This window comes from Hippocampus bargibanti, linkage group LG07 (assembly GCF_051943395.1).
Source record: "Hippocampus bargibanti isolate YZ-2025 linkage group LG07, ASM5194339v1, whole genome shotgun sequence".
In the NCBI taxonomy this organism is placed as follows: Eukaryota; Metazoa; Chordata; class Actinopteri; order Syngnathiformes; family Syngnathidae; genus Hippocampus; species Hippocampus bargibanti.
In genome coordinates, this window is record NC_142740.1 from 27340972 (window position 1) to 27362699 (window position 21728).

General features: G+C 42.0%; 2 protein-coding genes across 3 annotated transcripts in view; both read left to right on the forward strand.

The window, feature by feature from the left end:
* Window positions 1-13463, forward strand: part of LOC148896038 (capping protein, Arp2/3 and myosin-I linker protein 3-like) — a 54761-nt gene extending 41298 nt beyond the window's left edge. For both annotated transcript variants that reach the window (XR_016115470.1, XR_016115471.1), the window contains 2 exons: window positions 2538-2627; window positions 13333-13463. The gene's annotated coding sequence lies outside the window, so the exon portion shown is untranslated. The remainder of the gene's footprint in view (window positions 1-2537; window positions 2628-13332) is intronic.
* An 11-nt stretch (window positions 13464-13474) lies between these two features.
* Window positions 13475-21359, forward strand: nrl (neural retina leucine zipper). The gene is made up of 4 exons (XM_088999888.1): window positions 13475-14040; window positions 15566-15865; window positions 17778-17993; window positions 19458-21359. Exons 1-4 carry the CDS (start codon window positions 13477-13479, stop codon window positions 19617-19619), a joined length of 1242 nt encoding a protein of 413 aa, XP_088856014.1. The 5' UTR covers window positions 13475-13476; the 3' UTR covers window positions 19620-21359.
* Window positions 21360-21728: the final 369 nt, after the last annotated feature.

The following is a 21728-nucleotide window of genomic DNA, read 5'->3' on the forward strand; positions in this document are numbered from 1 at the left end:
CACACACATATGGGCTCCGTGTTCTCTACTCGTACTATTTATTCAAGAGTTTGCCACATCAATGTGCAAATTGCCTCATTTTCTGACAATAGTCGCCCGGCCTTGATGAAAACCAAACGTAAAAGGTCCATTTCGAGCCTCTAATGACATAAGCGCTCAAAAGCCGTGTTTTTTTTTTTTTTTTTGTAAGGCACGGCTGCTTTGATTTTCACCATTCAAGGTGGATGCTATTTATAACGCCTCAGTAATAATGTCAGCCCTCCTGGCCTACCCACAACCTTTCTTGTGTTGGCATGGCGACAGCATTTCCCATCACAAGATTAATTTGGAACAGCAGGGGGCGACTGAGCACTCCGACTTGACGCAGGCGGTTCATCTTTTGTTCATACACAACTGCAACCTTGCAGGTTGTCATTGGCAACCGTTGCCCTGACCTTTTCTCCATTTCTGCTGCAATGAGTCAGAAATAAGCCTGGCGACACAAATGGGTTTTAGACGGCGGCTAGAATTCAGAATTTGGGGTTTAAAGGTGATTGTTATTTTGATTTTGGGTTGACAGAAAGGTGTGTTATTCAAGACCGAAAGTTGTAGGCAAGGGTGAGTGATGCAAATTTGGCTTTCAAGACAAAATTAGGGTTTCGAGTTTTCAGGCGTCAAACAATGGGCGGGGTTTCTAAATTATACATTTGTGCATTTCTTGGTAACAAGTTGACAAACAAGCCACAGAAATATCTGCAAGCCACTCCTTGAACTTTGAAGCTATCTCTCCATTTTACCCTCGCCCAGTCCCTTCTCTTTCTTTCTCTTTCTATCTCTCTTTCTTGGAATGACCTATAAAGATGTTACTCTTGCCACATCATCCTTCTTCGGAGGTTGCCAGGCAACATTAGGGAAGGAAGCTGGAAAGAGAGGACATATGCGTGGGTAGAGGATCAACACAAATGGAAAAAAAACAAGAATGGAAAAGAATTAATCTGTTTATAGATAGATATAATACATTTCATTTATAAGCGCCTTTCAAACTCTCAAGGACATATATATTTATATATGTGTATATATACACAGTGTATATATATACAGTATATGATGTATATATATGATATATACATATACACACAGTATATATAAACATGTTTGCCTATCTCAACTGCAAAAGGTCACAAGTGATCTGCCGGACTCCGTCGCCATGGGAACCGCCTCCCTTATGGGGAAGCCGTGGAGCCCCCTCTGTGAGCACCATGACAACATTACAATGCAGGGGAGACAAACAGGGGTCTTTCTTTAACATAGATAAGAGATGTTAAAACAAAACATTTGGTGTGGTTGCAGAAGTGTGCACAACCTCTTCTAACAGACCTGTGTGGCTGAATTATAATCATAATAATAATACATTTAATTTATAAGCACCTTTCAAAACTCTCAAGGACACTTTACAGTCACAGGATATTTTTTTCTGCGGGTGAGCAGCGGCAGCCACACGCGCTAGCGTTCACTCAACCCGGAGGTAACTCAAATAGATAGAAAGCTAGCTAGCTAATAGATACACTAATAATAATACATTTAATTTATAAGCACCTTTCAAAACTCTCAAGGACACTTTACAGTCACAGGATATTTTTTTCTGCGGGTGAGCAGCGGCAGCCACACGCGTCAGCGTTCACTCAACCCGGAGGTAACTCAAATAGATAGAAAGCTACCTAGCTAATAGATACACTAATAATAATAATACATTTCATTTACAAGCGCCTTTCAAAACACTCAAGGTCACTTTACCGTCACAGGATAAGTTTTTCTGTGGGTGAGCAGCAGCAGCCACATGCGCCAGCGTTCACTCAACCCAGAAGTAACTCAAATAGATAGAAAGGTAGCTAGCTGGCCAATCGTTGGCCAATAGATACCTAGCTAGATAGCCAGCCAGCTAGATAGCTAGCTAGCCATCCAGCCGGATAGCTAACAGATAGCAAATAGCTAGCAAGTGATGAGAATAATTATAGATCATTGATATGATATGGTATGCTTTGGACTGCTGTTTTTTTCCTGTCGAAGGATGAATGTATGATCATGTGATGTGGTATTCTTATGCTTTTTTTCATAATAAAAAAACTACAACTTTTTCAAGATAAAAAAAAGTTGAAGAATGTGGCAAACATGCTAAAGCAACAAGTGTAGTGCTGGGGGGGAGGGGTTAGAGAGAAGAGGGTCTGCGCAACCAGGGGGAATGAATTAACAGATTTAGTGTCATCTCTCAGTCTGGGAGTATCGACCACCTTAATCCCACTTCATCCCTCTCTTCCTCCTCCCTCCTACCCCTCCTCCTCTACCGTCTACCAGCACCCCCTGATTTTCCACCTCTCTTCATCCATGTTTTTCCATACCTTCAGATTAAGATAATACTTCACGTTTGTTTGCACGTGTCAGCGTCTTCCGCAAACCCAGCAACACGCGTCCCGCGACCACTCAAAATTGTCAACGTATTGATTGATATCGCTGTCCGTGAAATCATCCCTCGTTTTACTTTTTTATTGATTGACCTACAGGGGGTTGCCACATCGCTTTTATGAATCGATTGGACGGCGCACCGCGAGAGCACATCGATCCGAGGCGGGCTAAGGCGCGAGGAGGGCGAGGTAATATCCTTGGCAGCTTATGTCTTCACTGCAGACGGTTTATGAAGACGGCGTTGCTATCTGTTAATCTGACACTCGTTTCAAGGGGGACAATCAGCGCTAATCCCATGACTAGCCTGGTAATACCACTCACAGTAAGACCCCACGTGTGGACAACTCGCCGCGCATTCATAAACAATCAACAAGGTTGCATTGGTCATGGGGGCCAGCTTGAAAAATCCATTCAAAGCCCAAAACAATGGCAACAGAAGGGGATTGTTTGCGTTTTGGACATTGGAATTTGATGTGGGGAACAAAATAAATATCCATCCATTTCCCCTTAAAGGACAACCGATGTCTCCGCACAAATTGTGTCCATAATTTCATAAAATCACTTCAAATGACTTCTACTGAGTGTATTTTACAAAGATTCCACGACATATAGCTATATTGTACGTTTTAAGACTCGCGCTGAATATTCAGGAAGTCTTGTTTTCGAGTTGATGACGATGCCTGACGTGACGTCACTGAAGGAACGCCCCTGACTGAGAAAGCGACACACAATGCATTTTGGGTACTTTGTTTGGTCTGAAAACTTTGTGTTGATGGCCAAATTAGAAGGAAAACACATAAATAATGCGATGGTGAATCGTTATGTGTTGCACCAAGACTACTATTTGATACTAGTTGACACAAATTCCCAGTAGACAAATCAGCCCATTTCCAACGTAATTTGGGCGCCATCTTGTGCATTTTCTGGGACGCTACATTGCAGTCCAGGTGCCTCAAAGTGACACGGTGCAAAATGCTTTTTTTTTCTAAATGACAGTTTAATTCAGAATGATGTCGTATTACGGCCGCCACCTTTTTGTCAATGCGCCTGCACGTCGAGAGTGAAGGAGACGGCTCCTGCCGGGCACGAGGGCGGGAGCCGGCCGCTTGCGAGATGAGGCGTGTAAGCTTGATGCTTGCGGTGGCGTTAGTGCGGATTAGGTCATGTATCTGTGGGATCAGGCCGCGTTAGTGGAGACCCTGTGGCCCCCTGACGCCTCGTCGCTTCACCCCAAAGCGTCACCGCGTCGACCAAACCACCAAGTGCGTCCGCGCCTCACATCCTGTCGCTCTCAATGTTACCCGTTCGTCAAGAAACAGCTTGAGATTCACTTGGTTGCTATTTTATGACCCTGCTTGAATTTGAGAGCCGCTCAGAGGACAAAGGCTGAGGGCTATCAAAGCGCGTAGCAAGGTGACAGGGTCAGCTTGTCATTGACAGGAGGTGGCAGCGTAGCGACTCCTAACATTTCAAGGGTCAGTCTAAAGGGCAATGCGCGGTCCAGGGGCCACATTGAGCCCTCTATGTTTTTAAATCTCAGTTTACAAGAGGCCTGTAATGTCCATCCATCGATCCATCCAAGGGTCAGTGGGGGTGTTTCAGCCTATACCTGCCGTCTTCAAGTTCTAGGCGGGGGACACCCTGAACCGGTTGCTCGTCAATCACAAAGCACTTTTTATACCACTCAGCGGTGAAATGTTTTGAGTGTTTTCAAATGATAAGCGTTCGTCAGGGTCCATTCAAGACAGTAACTCTACGATTGTGATGTGAAACGAAGCCCCGAATTTAACACCTAAACCTACACTTAACACACACCCTACCCAACCCTAACACAGCTGCTAACCCAACCCTAACCCCTATACTTACCTCTAATCCTCACCCCTCTAACCCTGTAACCACCTCACTTTAACACTAATCCTAAATATTTAACTCAACAATAACCCTTGGGCCAACCCTAACCCAACCCTAACGCCTATACTTACCCAAACCCCAAACCTAACCCCATAACCCCCCTCACCCTAACACTAAACCTAAACAATAACTCAACCCTAACCCAATCCTAATCCCTATAGTTATCCTTAATCCCCAACCCTAACCCCGTCACCACCTCACTTTAACACTAAACCGAAAGAATAACTCAACCCTAACCCTAGGCTTAACCCTAACTCAACCCTAACCAACCCTAAACCAACCCGAACCCCTATACTTACTCCTAACCACCAACTCTAACCCCGTAACCATCTCACCCTAACACTAAACCTAAATAATTCAACGCTAACCCTAGTCCTAACCCAACTGTTAAGGAATTTATACACAAACCCTAACCCCTATACTTACCCTTAACCACTCGCTCTAACCCTGTAAGCACCTCACCTTCACACTAAACTGAAAGAATAACTCAACCCTAACCCTCGGCCCAATCCTAACCTAACCCAACCCCAACCCAAACCTCCAATTTTAACCCCGAAACCACCTCACCTTAACACTAAGCCTAAAGAATAATTATAATACTAACCCTAGGCCCAACACTAACCCAACCCTAACCCTAACTCCTATACTTATCCCTAACCTCCGACTCCAACCCTGTGACCAACTCACCCGAACACTCAACCTAAACGATAACTCAACCCGAACCCTAGATCCAACTCTAACCCATCCATAACCATAACCCCTATACTTACCCATCACCCTAACACCCTAAACCTAACCCCTAGCCTCAAAACCAACCTTACACAGATGCACCAGGGGTGGTGGCACGTCTGTGGACTATGAGGTAAGTTCCTCTGTGTGGCTCCCACTCTTTTTGTCCAGAGTCATCGCCGGAGGCCCTGTTGGTTTTGCCGCAAAGCTTTCCTCCGGAAACACAATCGATCGAGATAAGGACGTTAAAACACAAGGGGGTGGATATTGCGGCCAGCTGGGAATTTTAGTGGAAAAATGCTTCTTTGAAAAACATATGGACAGTCTCCTTTTTTTCATGAGTTGGCACTGTGTTGATTGTACAAATCAGATTTGTAAGAAAAACAAACATAAGACACACACATACACAGGCACATTCACAGACTTCGGATTAGCGAATTTGGCGGTCAGAAATGCTTGTTGTGCATTTCTCGACTTAGATGGCTTGTGAAGAAACAGAATTAATTGCCGGATTTTGAGTCTAACAGATAGAGTGGGTGGGGGTTATGTGCGATAACCAAAACAAAGCACCTTGTGGACATTTTGCATCATCTTCCATATGTCCTCACTCATTTTTTTTTAAGTCTAAAATCACCTTTCATGAGCTTGATCCATTTCATACGATGTTGTAAATAAACACAATAAAATGCTGCTGCTCACTTTCAAATCATGTCAATTTTAAACATAGAGTCTATTTCTCTGAGAGTCTATTTCTCATAAGTGGTGTCATGATTTGACAAATTCGATTATAATAAACTATGAAACGTTTTTAAACCATTTTTTAAATTCACCATTAATTACAAAATCATTTTTTTCATAACTTGAAGATAAAGTCACATCCCAATAAGATCCATCCATTGATATATTGGATTTTGGTGCTGTCAGTGATTGCGACTGTGCGAAATTTAATGCCATAAAAATCTTTAAAACAAATACTCATAGTTAATAAATGTTCATGTCACAAAGAGGGTACAGAAAGTGCTTAAGAATGAATGACTCTGTGTCTTTGTGTTGTCATATTATTTGTTAATTATTTGTTTTTACTTTTATGATGATCATTTTATGTTACTTCCGGGTTCAGTGAACGCTGGTGCGTGTGGCTGCCGCTGCTCACCTGCAGAATAAATATCCTGTGACTGTAAAGTGTACTTGAGAGTTTTGAAAGGCGCTTATAAATGAAATGTATTATTATTATTATTGCTATATATGGTTTTATTGACTATCTTAATACTACTACTACTACTAATAATAATAATAATAATAATACATTTCATTTATAATCGCCTCTCAAAACTCTGAAGGTCACTTCACAGTTACAGGATAAGTTTTTCTGTTGGTGAGCAGCGGCAGCCACACGCGCCAGCGTTCACTCAACCCGGAAGTAACTCAAATACAGAGGAAAATAGCTAGCTAATAGACAGCTAATAGCTAGAAAGATATCCAGATAGACAGCACGCTAGCCAGATTGATAGCCATACAACTAATAGATAGCCAGCCAAATAGCTATTAAATAGCAAATATTTAGCTAGCTAGAGAGCCAGTGTGACAGCCAGCTAGATAGCTAATAAATAGCAAATAGATAACAAATAGATACCTAGAGAGCCAGCCAGATAGCTAGCTAGATAGAAATCTAGGTAGCTAGCTAGGTACGTTGCTAGATAGACAGCTAGGTAACTAGCTCTGTAGGTAGCTAGATAGCCAGCTAGGTATGTAAAGCTGTATGTAAAAGTGAATGCTAACTTTTAAAAAATTGACTGAATTAGATTATTCCTAGTCTTAGTTTGAATTTGTTATTGTTATCAATGGTATTTATTTATTTGTTTATTTATTTATTTATATTTTTATTTTCACTGGACCAAAAACAAATTCAGGTCAGAAGTGAGACAGCGACAGTTGTGGACATCCAGGATTTATTACCTACTATCTGAAAAAAAAATAATGAAACTTCATATTCATGATATAATAATAATAATAATAATAATAATAATAATAATAATAATAATAATAATACCTTTCATTTATAAGCACCTTTCAAAACTCTCAAGGACACTTACCCAGTGCTACCAATTTCAACCAAACTCGAACTTTATATTGGCTATCTATTAGCTATCTGGCTGGCTAGCTATGAGCTATATATTAGCAATCTTTCTATGTATTTCAGTTACTTCCGGGTTGAGTTCAGTTATGTATTTCAGTTACTTCCGGCTGGCACATGTGGCTGCCGCTGCTCACTCACGGAAAAACTTATCCAGTGACTGTAAAGTGACCTTGAGAGTTTTGAAAGGCGCTTAGAAATGAAATATATTATTATTAAGAACCCAAAACGCAGTTGAGCTGAGATAAAATAGGGTGCAATAGCGGCAAGTATCCACAAGGCGGTGATGCTGAGTCGCTTTGCCAAAGGTCCTAAAATTGCTGCCATAGAAAAAAATGTGTTAGAAGTGAGGCCAATACGTGTGTGTGTGTGTGTGTGTGTGTGTGTGTGTGTGTGTGTGTGTGTGTGTGTGTGTGTGTGTGTGTGTGTGTGTGTGTGTGTGTGTGTGTGTGTGTGTGTGTGTGTGTGTGTGTGTTTGTATTACTAGTCTTGTGAGAACCACTAACATTTTATACCATACATAGTGAGGACATTTTTGACAAGTGAGGACCTTTTGGCCGGTGCTCACAAGTTTTTCATTCTAAATGCTTCGAGGTGGTCTATATATGCATCTGTCAAAGAGAGGTCCTCACAAATTCACTCAAAATAATTTTGTTGGTGTGTATTTTCATTTCACGTGGATATACACACTTTTTACTCAAGGTGTCTGTGTGTGTATGTGTGTGTGTGTGTGTGTGTGTGTGTGTGTGTGTGTGTGTGTGTGTGTGTGTGTGTGTGTGTGTGTGTGTGTGTGTGTGTACGTGGTGAATGAGAGGAAAATTATCATACCACAAAAAGTAAAATGATATTTTAACCAAATTCACCACAGGGGTGAGGACTTTGAATGTACCCATTCAGAAACCTCACTTGTACTATTATTTCAGTTTCAAGTCCATTTTTTTCATTTCTGTTTTTAAAGAAGTTGAAGTGGGAAATGGGGTGCCATTTAGTGTTCAAATGTAATACTAATTCTTCTCCAAACCTATCAGCAACGGTGGTCCTCACTCCTTATCTGGAGTTATCCGGACCTCACAAAACCATTGAAACAGGAACGTGTGTGTGTTTGTTTTCTATTATCATACAGTATTTTTAATGTGGTTAGTGTGTATTATAGTGTTCGGCGTGTGTGTCATATAGTTTGTGTAGTGTGTGTGTGTGTGTGTGTGTGCGTGTGTGTGCGTGTGCGTGTGCGTGTGTGTGTGTGTGTGTGTGTGTGTGTGTGTGTGTGTGTGTGTGTGTGTGTGTGTGTGTGTGTGTGTGTGTGTGTGTGTGTGTGTGTGTGTGTGTGTGTGTGTGTATGTTTTCTATCAGCATAGTTGTAATTTGGTTAGTGTGTGGTAATGTCAGGTGTGTGTGTCATATAGTCTGTGGGTGTGTTTGTTTGTTATGTTTGATCTGACAGGTAGCCGGTTAGCCAAAAAACAGACAAAGCGCAAGAGGGGAGTGAGAAAAACAGTGATGTGAGAGCGAGAGGGGGGTGTTCTGGTATGGAGCAGGGTTGAAGGGGTGGGGTGGGGTGAGGGTGTACATTCAAGTGAACCACGTGAGGGGATGCAATGGGAGAGGGTGGAGGTGGAGGGGGGGGGGGGTCAGCTTGCGAGGGGATGTCGGATTGTTGCGAACAGGGATTTGCATCAGTGGGGAAAGAAAGGAAGGGGGCAGTGGAACTGAGTGACAGAGCACCATACACACTCGCACACACACCCATTCACACACACACACACACACACTCGGTGTCCTCTTGTCAGTCACGCAGTTAGTTTGTTCATTGTTTTTTATTTGATTTTTTTGTATGTATGTGTGTGAGTGTGTGTGTGCGCGTGTGTGCCGTCATGTCCATCCCAGCTCATCGTTCATCTCAATGATTGACGGTAAGTTCATCACATTACTTTTTTTTTTCCTCATCTGTATGTGACAATTGAGTACATGTGATAATGATGATGATGATGATATGATGATGATGATGATGATACGATGATGGCCTCCGGCGCACTGCAAGCGCTTATTTGAGATCCGGATTGGTCCTAACTAATTAGTCGCAAATCAAAAGTGGATTATTATTATTATTATATTTTTTTAATTAATGACACTTTTATTTTGACTGCAGTTATTTTATTTTGAAAGTGTAGATTGAGCGACCACCTAGCATATAGTTTGCAACATACTTGACGAGAAACATGTAGGATAGCCAATGGATGAACAAAAAGGGCAGATAGAAAGAAGTAAATAGAAGTAGGATTCTGGAACTACCCATTTTTAATTGTTCTTGGGTCAATGTGACCCGCAATGTACTATAATAAAGCGGAATTAAGATTTTGCATTTAAAAGAAATAAACAATAGAAACACTGTTGCACTTTAGGTACATACATTTTTTTAGATTGCTATTGCTATTAATTTCTAGTTAGGATTCTTGAACCACCCCTTTTTCATGTTCTCGGGTCAATATGACCCACAATGTACTTTAATAATGCGGAATAATATTTTGCATAACAAAAACAATATAGACACTGTTATACTTTAGCAAGATTGCATAGCAAACGTTTTCTAATTAGGATTCTTGAACCACCCCTTTTTCATGTTCTTGGGTCAATACGACCCACAATTCACTTTAAGAAAGCGGAAATAAGATTTTGCATTCGAAAAAAATTGCTAGATTTTAGCTTGATTTCAAAGTAGAGAAACATGTCGGATAGCCAATGGATGAACAAAAAGGGCAGATAGAAAGAAGTAAATAGAAGTAGGATTCTGGAACTACCCCTTTTTAATTTAAATAGTTCTTGGGTCAATATGACCCGCAATGTACTATAATAAGGCGGAATTAAGATTTTGCATTTAAAAGAAATAAACAATAGAAACACTGGTGCACTTTAGGTACATACATTTTTTTAAATTGCATACAAACATTTTTCAAAGAATTTCTAGTTAGGATTCTTTTCCACCCCTTTTTCATGTTCTCGGGTCAATACGACCCCCAATGCACTTTAATAAAGCGGAAATAAGATTTTGCATAAAAAAATAAACAATAGAAAGACTGTTACACTTTAGCTAAATTGCATACCAACATTTTTCTAAATAAGATTCTTGAACCATCTCTTTTTCATGTTATCGGGTCAATATGACCCACAATGTACTTTAATCAGGCGGAAATAAGATTTTGCATAAAAAAATAAACAATAGAACCACGGTTACACTTTAGCATGATTGCATACCAAAATCTTTCTAAGTAGGATTCTTGAAGCACCCCTTTTTCATGTTCTTGGGTCAATACGACCCACAATGCAGTTTAATAAAGCGGAAATAAGATTTTGCATAAAAAAATAAACAATAGAAACACTGTTACACTTTAGCTAGATTGCATGCTAAAAAATTTCTCTAAGTAGGATTCTTGAAGCACCCCCTTTTCATGTTCTCGGGTCAATATGACCCACAATGTACTTTAATATGGTGGAAGTAATATTTTGCATTAAAAAAACCAATAGAAACACTGTTACAGTTTGGCGAGATTGCATACCAAAGTTTTTCACAATTTTTCTAAATAGGATTCTTGAACCATCCCTTTTTCATGTTCTCGGGTCAACACGACCCGCAATGCACTTTAATAAGGGTGGAATAATATTTTGAATTAAAAGAAATAAACAATAGAAACAATTTTATACTCTAGATTGCATAACATTTTTTTTCTAAGTATGATTCTTGTACAACCCCTTTTTCATGTTCTCGGGTCAATACGACCCGCAATACACTTTAATCAGGCGGAAATAAGATTCTGCATTAAAAAAAATAATAATACATTTCATTTATAAGTGCCTTTCAAAACTCTCAAGGTCACTTTACAGTCACAGGATACATTTTTCTGTGGGTGAGCAGCGACAGCCACATGTGCTCAACCCGTAAGTAACTCAAATAGAATAGTAAGACAATAAACAATAGAAACACTGTTACACTTTAGCTAGAATGCATAGCAAAATGGAGTCCTACTTTTTACATTTTTCTATCTTGAAAACCATCGCTTTTCAGGAAACTAAGAACCGCATATCTTAATGGGTCAACCTGACCCGCTACAAATATGACACCTTCTATTCTAAAATGATTGTTTGGCTCCATAGGGGCACGCTTGCCTTCCCCCTTTGAAAGTGTCCCCTGTGGATTAAGCATCTGCCGTTAATTGGATTTGGCCCATGAGACTTGTGAATCTTTGTGTCAAAAATGATTAAGTCCTCTTCAGTTATCTTACTCGTGAGTCTGATCAATAGTCGCTATGACGTACGGCATCAAATCCTCCAAAGTTGAATTTGCCTCTCATTTGTGTGATTCCACTCTATATTTTGGATGGAATTTGTTTCCGTACCTGAATGGCTGACGCAGCCGCATTTTTGTTATTATTATCAGGATCATTATAATGATTTAAATGTTGATAGTTTCCGCAATGGCAAATAAGCTCTTGAATTAAAAATGATGGATTTGATGGAAAAGTGCCATTTTTGTGAATATGACTTGAATGAATGCTTTATCACTTGAACAATGATTAACTCATTTATTGCACGACGATATGCAAATAGGTGTCCACTCCAGTGCCAGGGTTTTTGTCATTTTAACGCAAATTGCAATACCCACAGAATATTGAGTTTTAGGACAACATAAACATTCAATGCAGCGTAAGAAATCTTAGAATCTTGTCTTTCATCGGAAAAAAAGAGTTAATTTCTAAGTTATATGCATCTGGAGTTATCCGAGCTTGAAATGGGGGCGGCTGCACAAAATACAATACAATACATACATATGGGTTTATATAGCACTTTAACAACAGGACTGTAAAGTGTCCTTAAGAGTTTTGAAAGGCGCTTATAAATGAAATGAGTTAATTCCTAAGTTACACGGGTCTGGACTTATCTGAGCTTGAAATGGGGGCAGCTGTCCAAAATACAATACAATACATACATATTGATTTATATAGCGCTTTAACAACAGCTGAAGCTGAAACAAAGCGCTAACATGGATAAAAGGCAAATGCTTCCCACTCATAGAAGGGAAAAACATTGACAGAGGTCTGACAAGCACTTTATCGGAAGAAAAAACAAAACCCGAACAAACTCGGGAATGGCGCTCTGTCATATTTTCAACTCCCGAATAAATTCGGGAATGGCCTTTTGTTTTATTTTCAATTTCCGAACAAATTCGGGAATCGCGCTCTGTCATATTTTCAATTCCCGAAAAAAATCGTGAAAGGCGCTCTGTCATATTTTCAATTCCCGAATAAATTTGGGAATGGTGCTCTGTCATAATTTCAATTCCCGAATAAATTCGGGAATGGCGCTCTATGTCATAATTTCAATTCCCGAACAAATTCGGGAATGGTGCTCTGTCATATTTTCAACTCCCGGACAAATTCGGGAATGGCGATCTATGTCATAATTTCAATTCCCAAACAAATTCGGGAATGGCGCTCTGTCATATTTTCACCTCCCAAACAAATTCTGGAATGACGCTTTATGTCATATTTTCAATTCCCGAACAAATTCGGGAATGGCGCTTCATGTCATATTTTCAATTCGGGAATGGCGCTCTGTCAAAGTTTCAATTCCCGATTACATTCGAGAATGGCGCTCTATGTCATAATTTCAATTCCCGAATAAATTCGGGAATGGCGCTCTGTCATATTTTCAATTCCCGAACAATTTCGGGAATGGCGCTTTATGTCATATTTTCAATTCCCGAACAAATTCGGGAATGGCGCTCTGTCATATTTTCACCTCCCAAACAAATTCGGGAATGGCGCTTCATGTCATATTTTCAATTCCCAAACAAATTCGGGAATGGCGCTTTATGTCATATTTTCAATTCGGGAATGGCGCTCCATGTCATAATTTCAATTCCCGAACAAATTCGGGAATGGCGCTCTGCCATATTTTCAATTCCCGAATAAATTCGGGAATGGCGCTCTTTGTCATATTTTCAATTCCCGAATAAATTCAATGAGTTAAGTGGCGACTGTACTGGTCTCGAAAAGATGAATAGACGGGTTGTTGAAATCAACTTGTCGACATGTCATTTTTTCTGCCTTGACTCACTTCATCACCAGAGAACCGCAAGCGCACCAGAAAGTCCGAAACAGAGCAAGATCGTCGATTGTCCAACTTGCCTCCGGCGACGCCGCCGTCTATGAGCCGCCCCGAGACTCTCCGGCGGATTTCCCAGCGTTCCTGACAGACAGACATCAGTCATCATGTCCTCGCCTTCCCTCCCCATGAACTCGCTCCCCCCGAGCCCGCTGGCCATGGAGTACCTCAACGACTTCGACCTCCTTAAGTTCGAAGTGAAACCCGACACCCCGCCGCCCTCCGCTCAATGCGGTTACCCCAAAGCGGGCGACTCGCCGTACGTGGGCCACCCTCCGCCGGACTCCAGTTTGAGCTCGAGCCCTTACGACTCGCTGCCGCCCTCGCCGACTTTGAGCGACGGCCACCCGCCGCCTTCGGGGTCCTCTTCGCTCTCGTCGTCTTCGTCCTCCATCTCCTTCCCGCTCTCGGGCTTCACGTCCGGGGTGGTTTCAGCCGGATCTCCGGGGAACGTGGACAGCAGCCCGGGTCACGTCGGCCCGGCTCAAGGACCCGGCCCGACCTCATTGGAAGATCTGATCTGGTTTGCGGCCCTGCAGCAACAATTCGGAGGGGAGGTCCCTGGACCCGCCTCCCTTCTGGAGAGGGCGCCGGTCAACGGTTTCCTGGGCTGCGAGGACGCCGTGGAGGCTTTGCTGAACTCGGCTGCTGCCGCCGCCGTCAGCTCCCAGGTACCAAAACGTCCCTCCGGTCAGGAACTGAACCATAATCTAAGAGTGTCAACTAATAATCAGAATAATAATAATGCATTTCATTTTTAAGCGCCTTTCTAAACTCTCAAGGTTACTTTACAGTCAAGTTTTTTCTGTGGGTGAGCAGCGGCAGCCACACGCGCCAGTGTTCACTCAACCCGGAATAACTCAAATAAATAAAAAGCTAATAGATAACCAATAGATGGCTAGCTAGGTAGCTAGTTAGTGTACAGTTCTCAAAATAACGGGTAAGGGAGCGAGGAAGGAATGCAGGAAGTCATTGAAGGAAATTACTTCTTTGGTCTTACCCTAATACAGTGAGACCTCAATTTACGAACTTAATTGGTTCCCAGACAGAGTGTGTAAGGCGAAACGTGTGTATCTCAAAAAAAAATTCCCATAGGAAACCATTAAAATGGGAATAATCCGTTCCCGGGTTTCCATAAAATATACTTTTCAACTAAATAAGCCTTAAGACTACACACAACATACCTTATTCTATGTATAATAAATGTGCTATTGTATTGTAATGAAAGAAATACACTGCATTGTATCATAAAGTCACATTATTTACATTTGTGATGGTCATTTATGGCTGGATGGAATGGCGTTGGAGGTCGAAGGTCAAAGGGAATTGCTGTTTGGAAAGAGAGGCGCATTACATGACGACTGTAATTAAAGAAATAAACTGTGCTGTAAAATAAAGTTTTATTTACCTTTTTGATGGTCATTGATGGCGTCACCTTCCATAAGGACTGTTGGTAACTATGCTGTTCGGTCGTGTGCTTCCGCCGAAGATCACTCCGCCAGCCGTGGTGGGTGTGTATTATGAAAATAGTGCTTATTATAAGGTTTAATTTTCATAAATTTGACGTTTGTAAGACAAAAAGTTTGTAAGTTGAGGTGTTTGTAAGTTGAGGTCTCACTGTATTACGATTTTGATGCTTTCGTTAGCGTTGTATTTCTTCTCCCCGCGGTGTAGACATGTTGCCAAGGTGTCGCTGGGTGTCATCTTGCGGGTGTGAAGGGCTTGTCGGTGCTAAGGTTCGGGTGTCTTGCGAGGTTTACGACAAGTGCTCTCGGTGTCCGTGGAGTCATGTTTGCAAGCTGCCGTTAGGGCACAGGTGTCAAAGTCAAGGCCCGCGGGCCAAATCCGGCCCGCCACATCATTTTTTTCGGCCCGCGAAAGCAAATCAAACTTGTTAAATTCCATGATGATTGCTAAAATCTGAGCCAAAATGTCATATTTTTGGATGTCAACCACAATAAAAGTCATTATTCTTGACTTTAGATTTGAAAACGAGTTATTCATTAATTTGCTGTGTGCTCTATATGCAATATTTGAAGGGAATTAAACATTCTAATGGGTTCCCCAAATTCATAACGGCCCTCGAGAGGAAACCATAACTACAATGTGGCCCGCGGCAAAAAATGACTTTGACACCCCTGCGTTAGGTGAAGTACAGTATCATCTTTGTTTGTATTAATACCTCCCTTGCTTCAGTTTCCAGGTCTTTCTCAGAGCTCCACCAGCACCTTGGGAGACTCGGGCAGCGACAGCGGCGCCGACGGGTCCTGCCAGAAGGGCGGCGACATGTGTCACCGGCCGTTCGTCTTCCTGTCCAACCCCTCGCACCCCGGGGCCAACGTCACTGCGGGGCAGGCTTCCTACCCGCAACCTCTCAGCCCCCAGGGACGCCCCCATCCCCACCAGCATCACCACCATCAGCACCACCTTCATCACCCCGTGCATGCCGGCCATCACCATCATCATCATCATCATCATCACCCGCAAGTCGGTCAGGTGGGTTGAAAGCTAACGTTTGACGCCATCGAAAAGTCAAAAGTCGGGACGGTGATCACGTTTTTTCACTTGGGCATAGAGTCAGATTTGATCAAGTTCGGCATTATTGGCTGTGCACTCATTCACTGCCGGACGATGTGCAAAAATGTGTCCACTCCAGTGCCAGGGTTTTTGTCATTTTCACTCAAATTGCAGGACCCAAAGAATATTGACTTTTGAGACTACATCACCATCCAATGCAGCGTAAGAAACGTTAGACTCTCTTCATTAATCAGAAAAAAAGTTACTTCCTAAATTATATGGGTCTGGAGTTATCTGAGCTTGAAATGGGGGCGACTGTCCAAAATGCAATACATACATATTGATTTATATAGCACTTTAACAACAGTTGAATCTCTAACGACAGTTAATTCCCAAGTTATATGAGTCTGGAGTTATCCGAGCCTGAAATGGGGGCGGCTGTCCAAAATGCAATACATACATATTGAATTATATGGCACTTGAACAGTTGAATCTGTAATGACAGTTAATTCCTAAATTAATCTGGGTCTGGAGTTATCTGAGTTTGAAATGGGGGCGACTGTACGAAATACAATACATACATAATTGATTTATATAGCATGTTAACAACAGTTGAATCTGTAACAACAGGTAATTCCTAAATTATTTGGGTCTGGAGTTATCTGAGCTTGAAATGGGAGTGGCTGTACAAAATACAATGCAATGCATACATATTGATTCATATAGCACCTGAACGACAGTTGAATCTGTAACAACAGTTAATTCCTAAATTGTATGGGTCTGGAGTTATCTGAGTTTGAAATGGGGGCAGCTGTACAAAATACAATACATACATATTGATGTATATCGTGCACACAGCTGAAGCTGTAACAAAGCGCTAACATGGACAAAAGGCAAATGCTGCCCCCTTGTTGAAGGGAAAAACCTTGCCGGAGGTTTGAACAGCGCTTTATCGGCACCCCTCGCAAGAAAAACTAAAACCAGAAAATATCGGGAATGGCGCTCCACGTTATGCTCTTCTATTCCCGAATAAATTTGGGAATGGCAGCGAATGAGTTTACACACGACAATTTGAAATTTTGGCTCAGACTTTAGCAAACAACACGGAATTCAGATTTGATTTTGCTTTCGCGGGCCGAATAAAATGATGTGGCAGGCCAGATTCGGCCCTCGGGCCTCGACTTTGACACCAGCTCTCTCAATAATATAAATTATTTTTGCATATTTTTTTGCCTCCCTAAACTCGGTCATGTACTGAAAAAAAGACAAAAAGATATACAGGTAACATCCGACTTGCGACTGGTTCAATTTACGACCACACGTACTTACGACCATGACCTCCAGACCCTATTTTTAACATTTTAAGAGGGGGAGTTTGCAAGTCATTTAGCCTCCGAGTCTCTATTCAACATTTTGAATGGATTTCGACTTACGACCATTTTGACTTACAACCATTTGGTCGGAACGGAACTTGGTCGTAAATTGGATGTTACCTGTATTTGAATAGTCGCAATTGAGAATTCCCGTCCGTCTGGTCAGAAAAACGGCATTAAATTACCGGTAATTTTTGTGATTTAGACGTCACAAATACTCTTGACTACTGCGTCACCTATTTGATATTCAACGACCGCCATTTCAATTTTACACTTGGATGTCTCGGTGGATCTCTTTGAGCTCGATGTGGAGCGCAGTTCAATCTTGTATTCATATCTGCTATTATCGCCTGCCGTAATCCCGATAACTGTCAGGCACACTTATATCGGATTACGTGACAGATTATGGGATAGCGAAAATGACCCCCCACCGTCCCCTCGACAAACATCCACTTTGTAGATTCAACATGTTTATTATCTTCCGCACGAACCAAAATGGACTCTTCGGTGTTTCACAGTGCGGCGGGAACGATCGCTTCTCCGATGAGCAACTGGTGAGCCTGTCGGTGCGCGAGCTCAACCGCCACCTGCGCGGCGTCAGCAAGGACGAGGTGGTGCGCCTGAAGCAGAAACGGCGCACGCTAAAAAACCGCGGCTACGCCCAGTCGTGTCGCTACAAGCGCTTACAGCACCGCCACGCCCTGGAATCAGAGAAACATGTGCTTACGCAACAGGTACATTGGCGATGCGCATGGTCCGTGACAAGATAATCACTTATCTCACAGGAAGTAGTAGGTGGGGGACACCCTGAACTGGTTGCCAGTTAATCGCAGGGCACACAGAGATGAACAACCTTTCACGCTCACATTCATACTCAGGGACAATTTAGAGTGTTTAATTAACCTGTCATGCATGTTTTTGTACTGTGGGAGGAAACTGGAGTACCCGGAGAAGAACCATACCAGACTGGGTTTTCTCCGGGGAGGTCCGGTTTCCTCCCACATTCAGAAAACATGCTCCATTTGCACTCCTATTCATGCTTACAGACAATTTAGAGTGTTCAATCAGCCTGCCATTCACATTTTCTTACTGTGAGAGGAAACCGGAATACCTGGAGAAAAGCCACACAAGCACTATGTTTTCTACGGGTACTCCGGTTTCCTCCCACATTCCAAGAACATGCTCCATTCGCGCTCACATTCATACTTAGGGACAATTTAGAGTGTTCAAACAGCCTGCCAAGCATGTTTTTGTACTGTGAGAGGAAATCGGAGTACCCAGAGAAAAGCCACACAAGCTCTAGGCTTTACTCCTACATTCCACAAACATGCTCCATTCGCACTTACATTCATACTTAGGGACAATTTAGAGTGTTCAATCAGCTTGTCATGTATGTTTTTGTTGTATGGGAGTAAAGTGGAGTACTCGGAAAAAAGCCACACAAGTACTGGGTTTTCTCCGGGTACTCCGGTTTCCTCCCACATTCCAAAAACATGCTCCATTCGCCCTCACTTTTATACTCTGGGACAATTTAGAGTGCTCAATCATCCTGGCATGCATGTTTTTGTACTGTGAGAGGAAATCGGAGTATCCGGAGAAAAGCCACACAAGCACTGGCTTTTCTATGGGTACTCCGGTTTTCTCCCCTATGCCAAAACATGCTCCATTCACGCTCACATTCATACTTAGGGACAATTTAGTGTTCAATCAGCCTGCTATTCATGTTTTTGTTCTGTGGGAGGAAACTTCAGTACCCGAAGAAAGCCCAGTGTGCCTTGTGTGGCTTTTCTCCGCGTACTGCGGTTTCCTCACACATTCTAAAAACATTCTGATTGAAAACTGTAAATTGTCTCAAAGTGTGATTGTTATTTGTTTCTGCATGCACTGCGATCTGCAGATCGCAGTCCTACTGCTCAACCAGTTCAGGGTGCCCCCCCTGGCGACTACCAATATGAAAAACAAAAAACATGTCTTTCTTCAGAACAAAATATCCGAATCATCTTGAACTTGGCCCGCCCCCATTTTTTTGTTTTAATTTAATATTCTGGCTTCCAGCTTTTCCCCCAATAGCTGATTTTAAATGCTGACATCCGTAATCACCCCCCCAAAAAAAAAAAAAAAAAAAAAAAAAAAAAGTACTGCAAGATTTTCTGACAGTCGGAATCGCCGTCCCGTCATTTTTTTCTTGTCTGGGCCAGCTGGAGCAGCTCCAGTGCGATCTGACACGAGTACTTCGGGAACGAGACGCCTACAAAGCCCGCTACGAGAAGCTCCTCGGCGCCTGCCACAACGAAGCCTCGACGGGCCGCTCCGCCAACGGCAACAGCCCGCCGTCGCTGTCCCCTGACTTCTTCCTTTGAGGTGACCTTTGACCTCCATTACCTAACTACCGCAGAGAGGAAAAGACATGAGCCAACACGGACGCAAACGTGGAGGTTTGCGACCGTTCGCTGATTCGGGGTTTGCTGCTTGGACTCATTTTTGACGACACTGTGAATGATTGTTGTGCGACGGTGGAGAGGGACATGCTGAACGGTGTGAACAAAAGTCTTGGGACGGCATGGTTTGCGCATCATTCTGTTGACATCGATGAAAAAGGTTTCTTCAGCCGTCATCTGTACTTCTTTGAAGGTGTCGGACGTTTCGCTTCTTATCTAAGAAGCTTCGTCAGCAAACTAAAGTGGTAGTTTCAATTTGATTCTTGCAATCTAGTAATTCAATTTTCATCGACTATAACAGTATAGTTGTATAAACATAAAAGTCACACTTTTTAAAAATCTAATATTACAAATATTACAACAGTTATGATTCAGATATTTTCCTGAGAATATTTCGACTTTATTCACTTTAAATTATCATTTGGATTGGATTGGATTGGATTAGCCTGTAATAGTCTCGCAATTGATACATTTACATTTCACAGCAGCAAAGTTATGAAAGGAAGGGAAGAAGTAGAAAAACAAAATACAGGAGCTGCTTCAAAGGCAGTCACTCTCGCGGGGCCATTTTAAGTAAAAAAAATCATAATAAAATAATACACAGTCGTTCAAACTTTCTGCGGTCGGTTCTAGATGAAACAGAAGAGGATCAAAGTGTCTTTTACACCAGTGGATCAGAGACATCAGTCATGGTGAAATGTGCACATGTGCTACAAGCTAAACGTTGAAAGCAAATACAAAGCTGTAGCATCCATTGCCAAAAGAGATTGCCTTGCATCTCCTGTCCCACGTAAATCCGCTTCAATTCCAAGCCGCGGCAATTAATTAAAGGCTTTCTGATTCTGATAATTATGAGGACTAACTTTAACCTGGAGAAGTTGCACTAACTAATAATTTCACAAACCAGACCTTTATTGACCTAAAACTACACATTTTTGGTCAAGTTAAATTACTATTTTTTTTTAAATTTTGATAATATCCAGCAAAACTGTTTCAGTGTCTTTCGATGTGCCTCTCCCAATACTTTTGTCCATGTAGTGAATTTGAAATAGACTTACACTGCTGAACATTTCATCTATGCAAAGTTCTCTCGGCCTGCAATAGTAGTACAGTGATACCTCGGTTTACGAACCCCTTGGCTTATGAACTTTTCGGTTTACGAACGTTACATTTATGACAATTTTACCTTGGCATACAAACTATTTTTCGGGATACACATGGAACTGCCACAATGAGTGATGTGTCGTTCGAGAACACAAGAAACAACAAGAAAATGGAAGCCGATTGTTTTTATGGGGACCTCGGAACGGATTATTCTAATTTTAATGGTTTCCTATGGGAAATTATTTTTTGGGATACACACTTTTCGCCTTACACACTCTGTCTGGGAACCAATTAAGTTCATAAGCCAAGGTATCACTGTATCTAAATATTAGAAGCTCTATTTGAGTCGTGCAGTGGCGCTTGCAAAGTTTGAATGAAGCATCGGCATTGTGCTGTTAATTTTTCACAGTTGCCTACCAAAGCGTTTCTGCTCTTTTATTTTGGAGGGGGGTCAGATTGAAGAATGTACAACAGGAATCTTCCTGGGATTTTGTGCTCAAGATGGAATAAGAAGCACCTTTTTTTTCGTGGGGTGAAAGTTCGGGCTGGGGGGGGGGGGGGGGGTTGATGATTTTGATTTTGTACATAAAAAAAAAAAGAGTTGCTGCTTGAAAGGTTATCGCAAAAGAGCGTGTGACCTGTGTGCTTCTGCCCACTTCTGAGTTTACCTCGGCATTACAGGTAACATCTGACTTACGACCGGCTTGACTCCCGACCACCCGTACTTACGACCACAACCTCCAGACCCTATTTTTAACATTTTAAGAGGGAGAGTTTGCGAGTCATTTAGCCTCCGAGTCTATTCAACATTTTGAATGTATTTCGACTTACGACCATTTCGACTTACGACCGTTTGATCAGAACGGAACTCGGTCGTAAGTCGGATGTTACCTTTATATTGACCACAAGCAAGCATAAAAAAGAGTT

Excerpts from the sequence above, each read along its gene's own strand:
- nrl (XM_088999888.1), top strand. The coding sequence starts at position 13,477 with ATGTCCTCGCCTTCCCTCCCCATGAACTCGCTCCCCCCGAGCCCGCTG. Across the intron at positions 15,866-17,777 it reads ATCACCCGCAAGTCGGTCAG|TGCGGCGGGAACGATCGCTT; the intron begins GTGGGTTGAAAG and ends GGTGTTTCACAG. Across the intron at positions 17,994-19,457 it reads AACATGTGCTTACGCAACAG|CTGGAGCAGCTCCAGTGCGA; the intron begins GTACATTGGCGA and ends TGTCTGGGCCAG.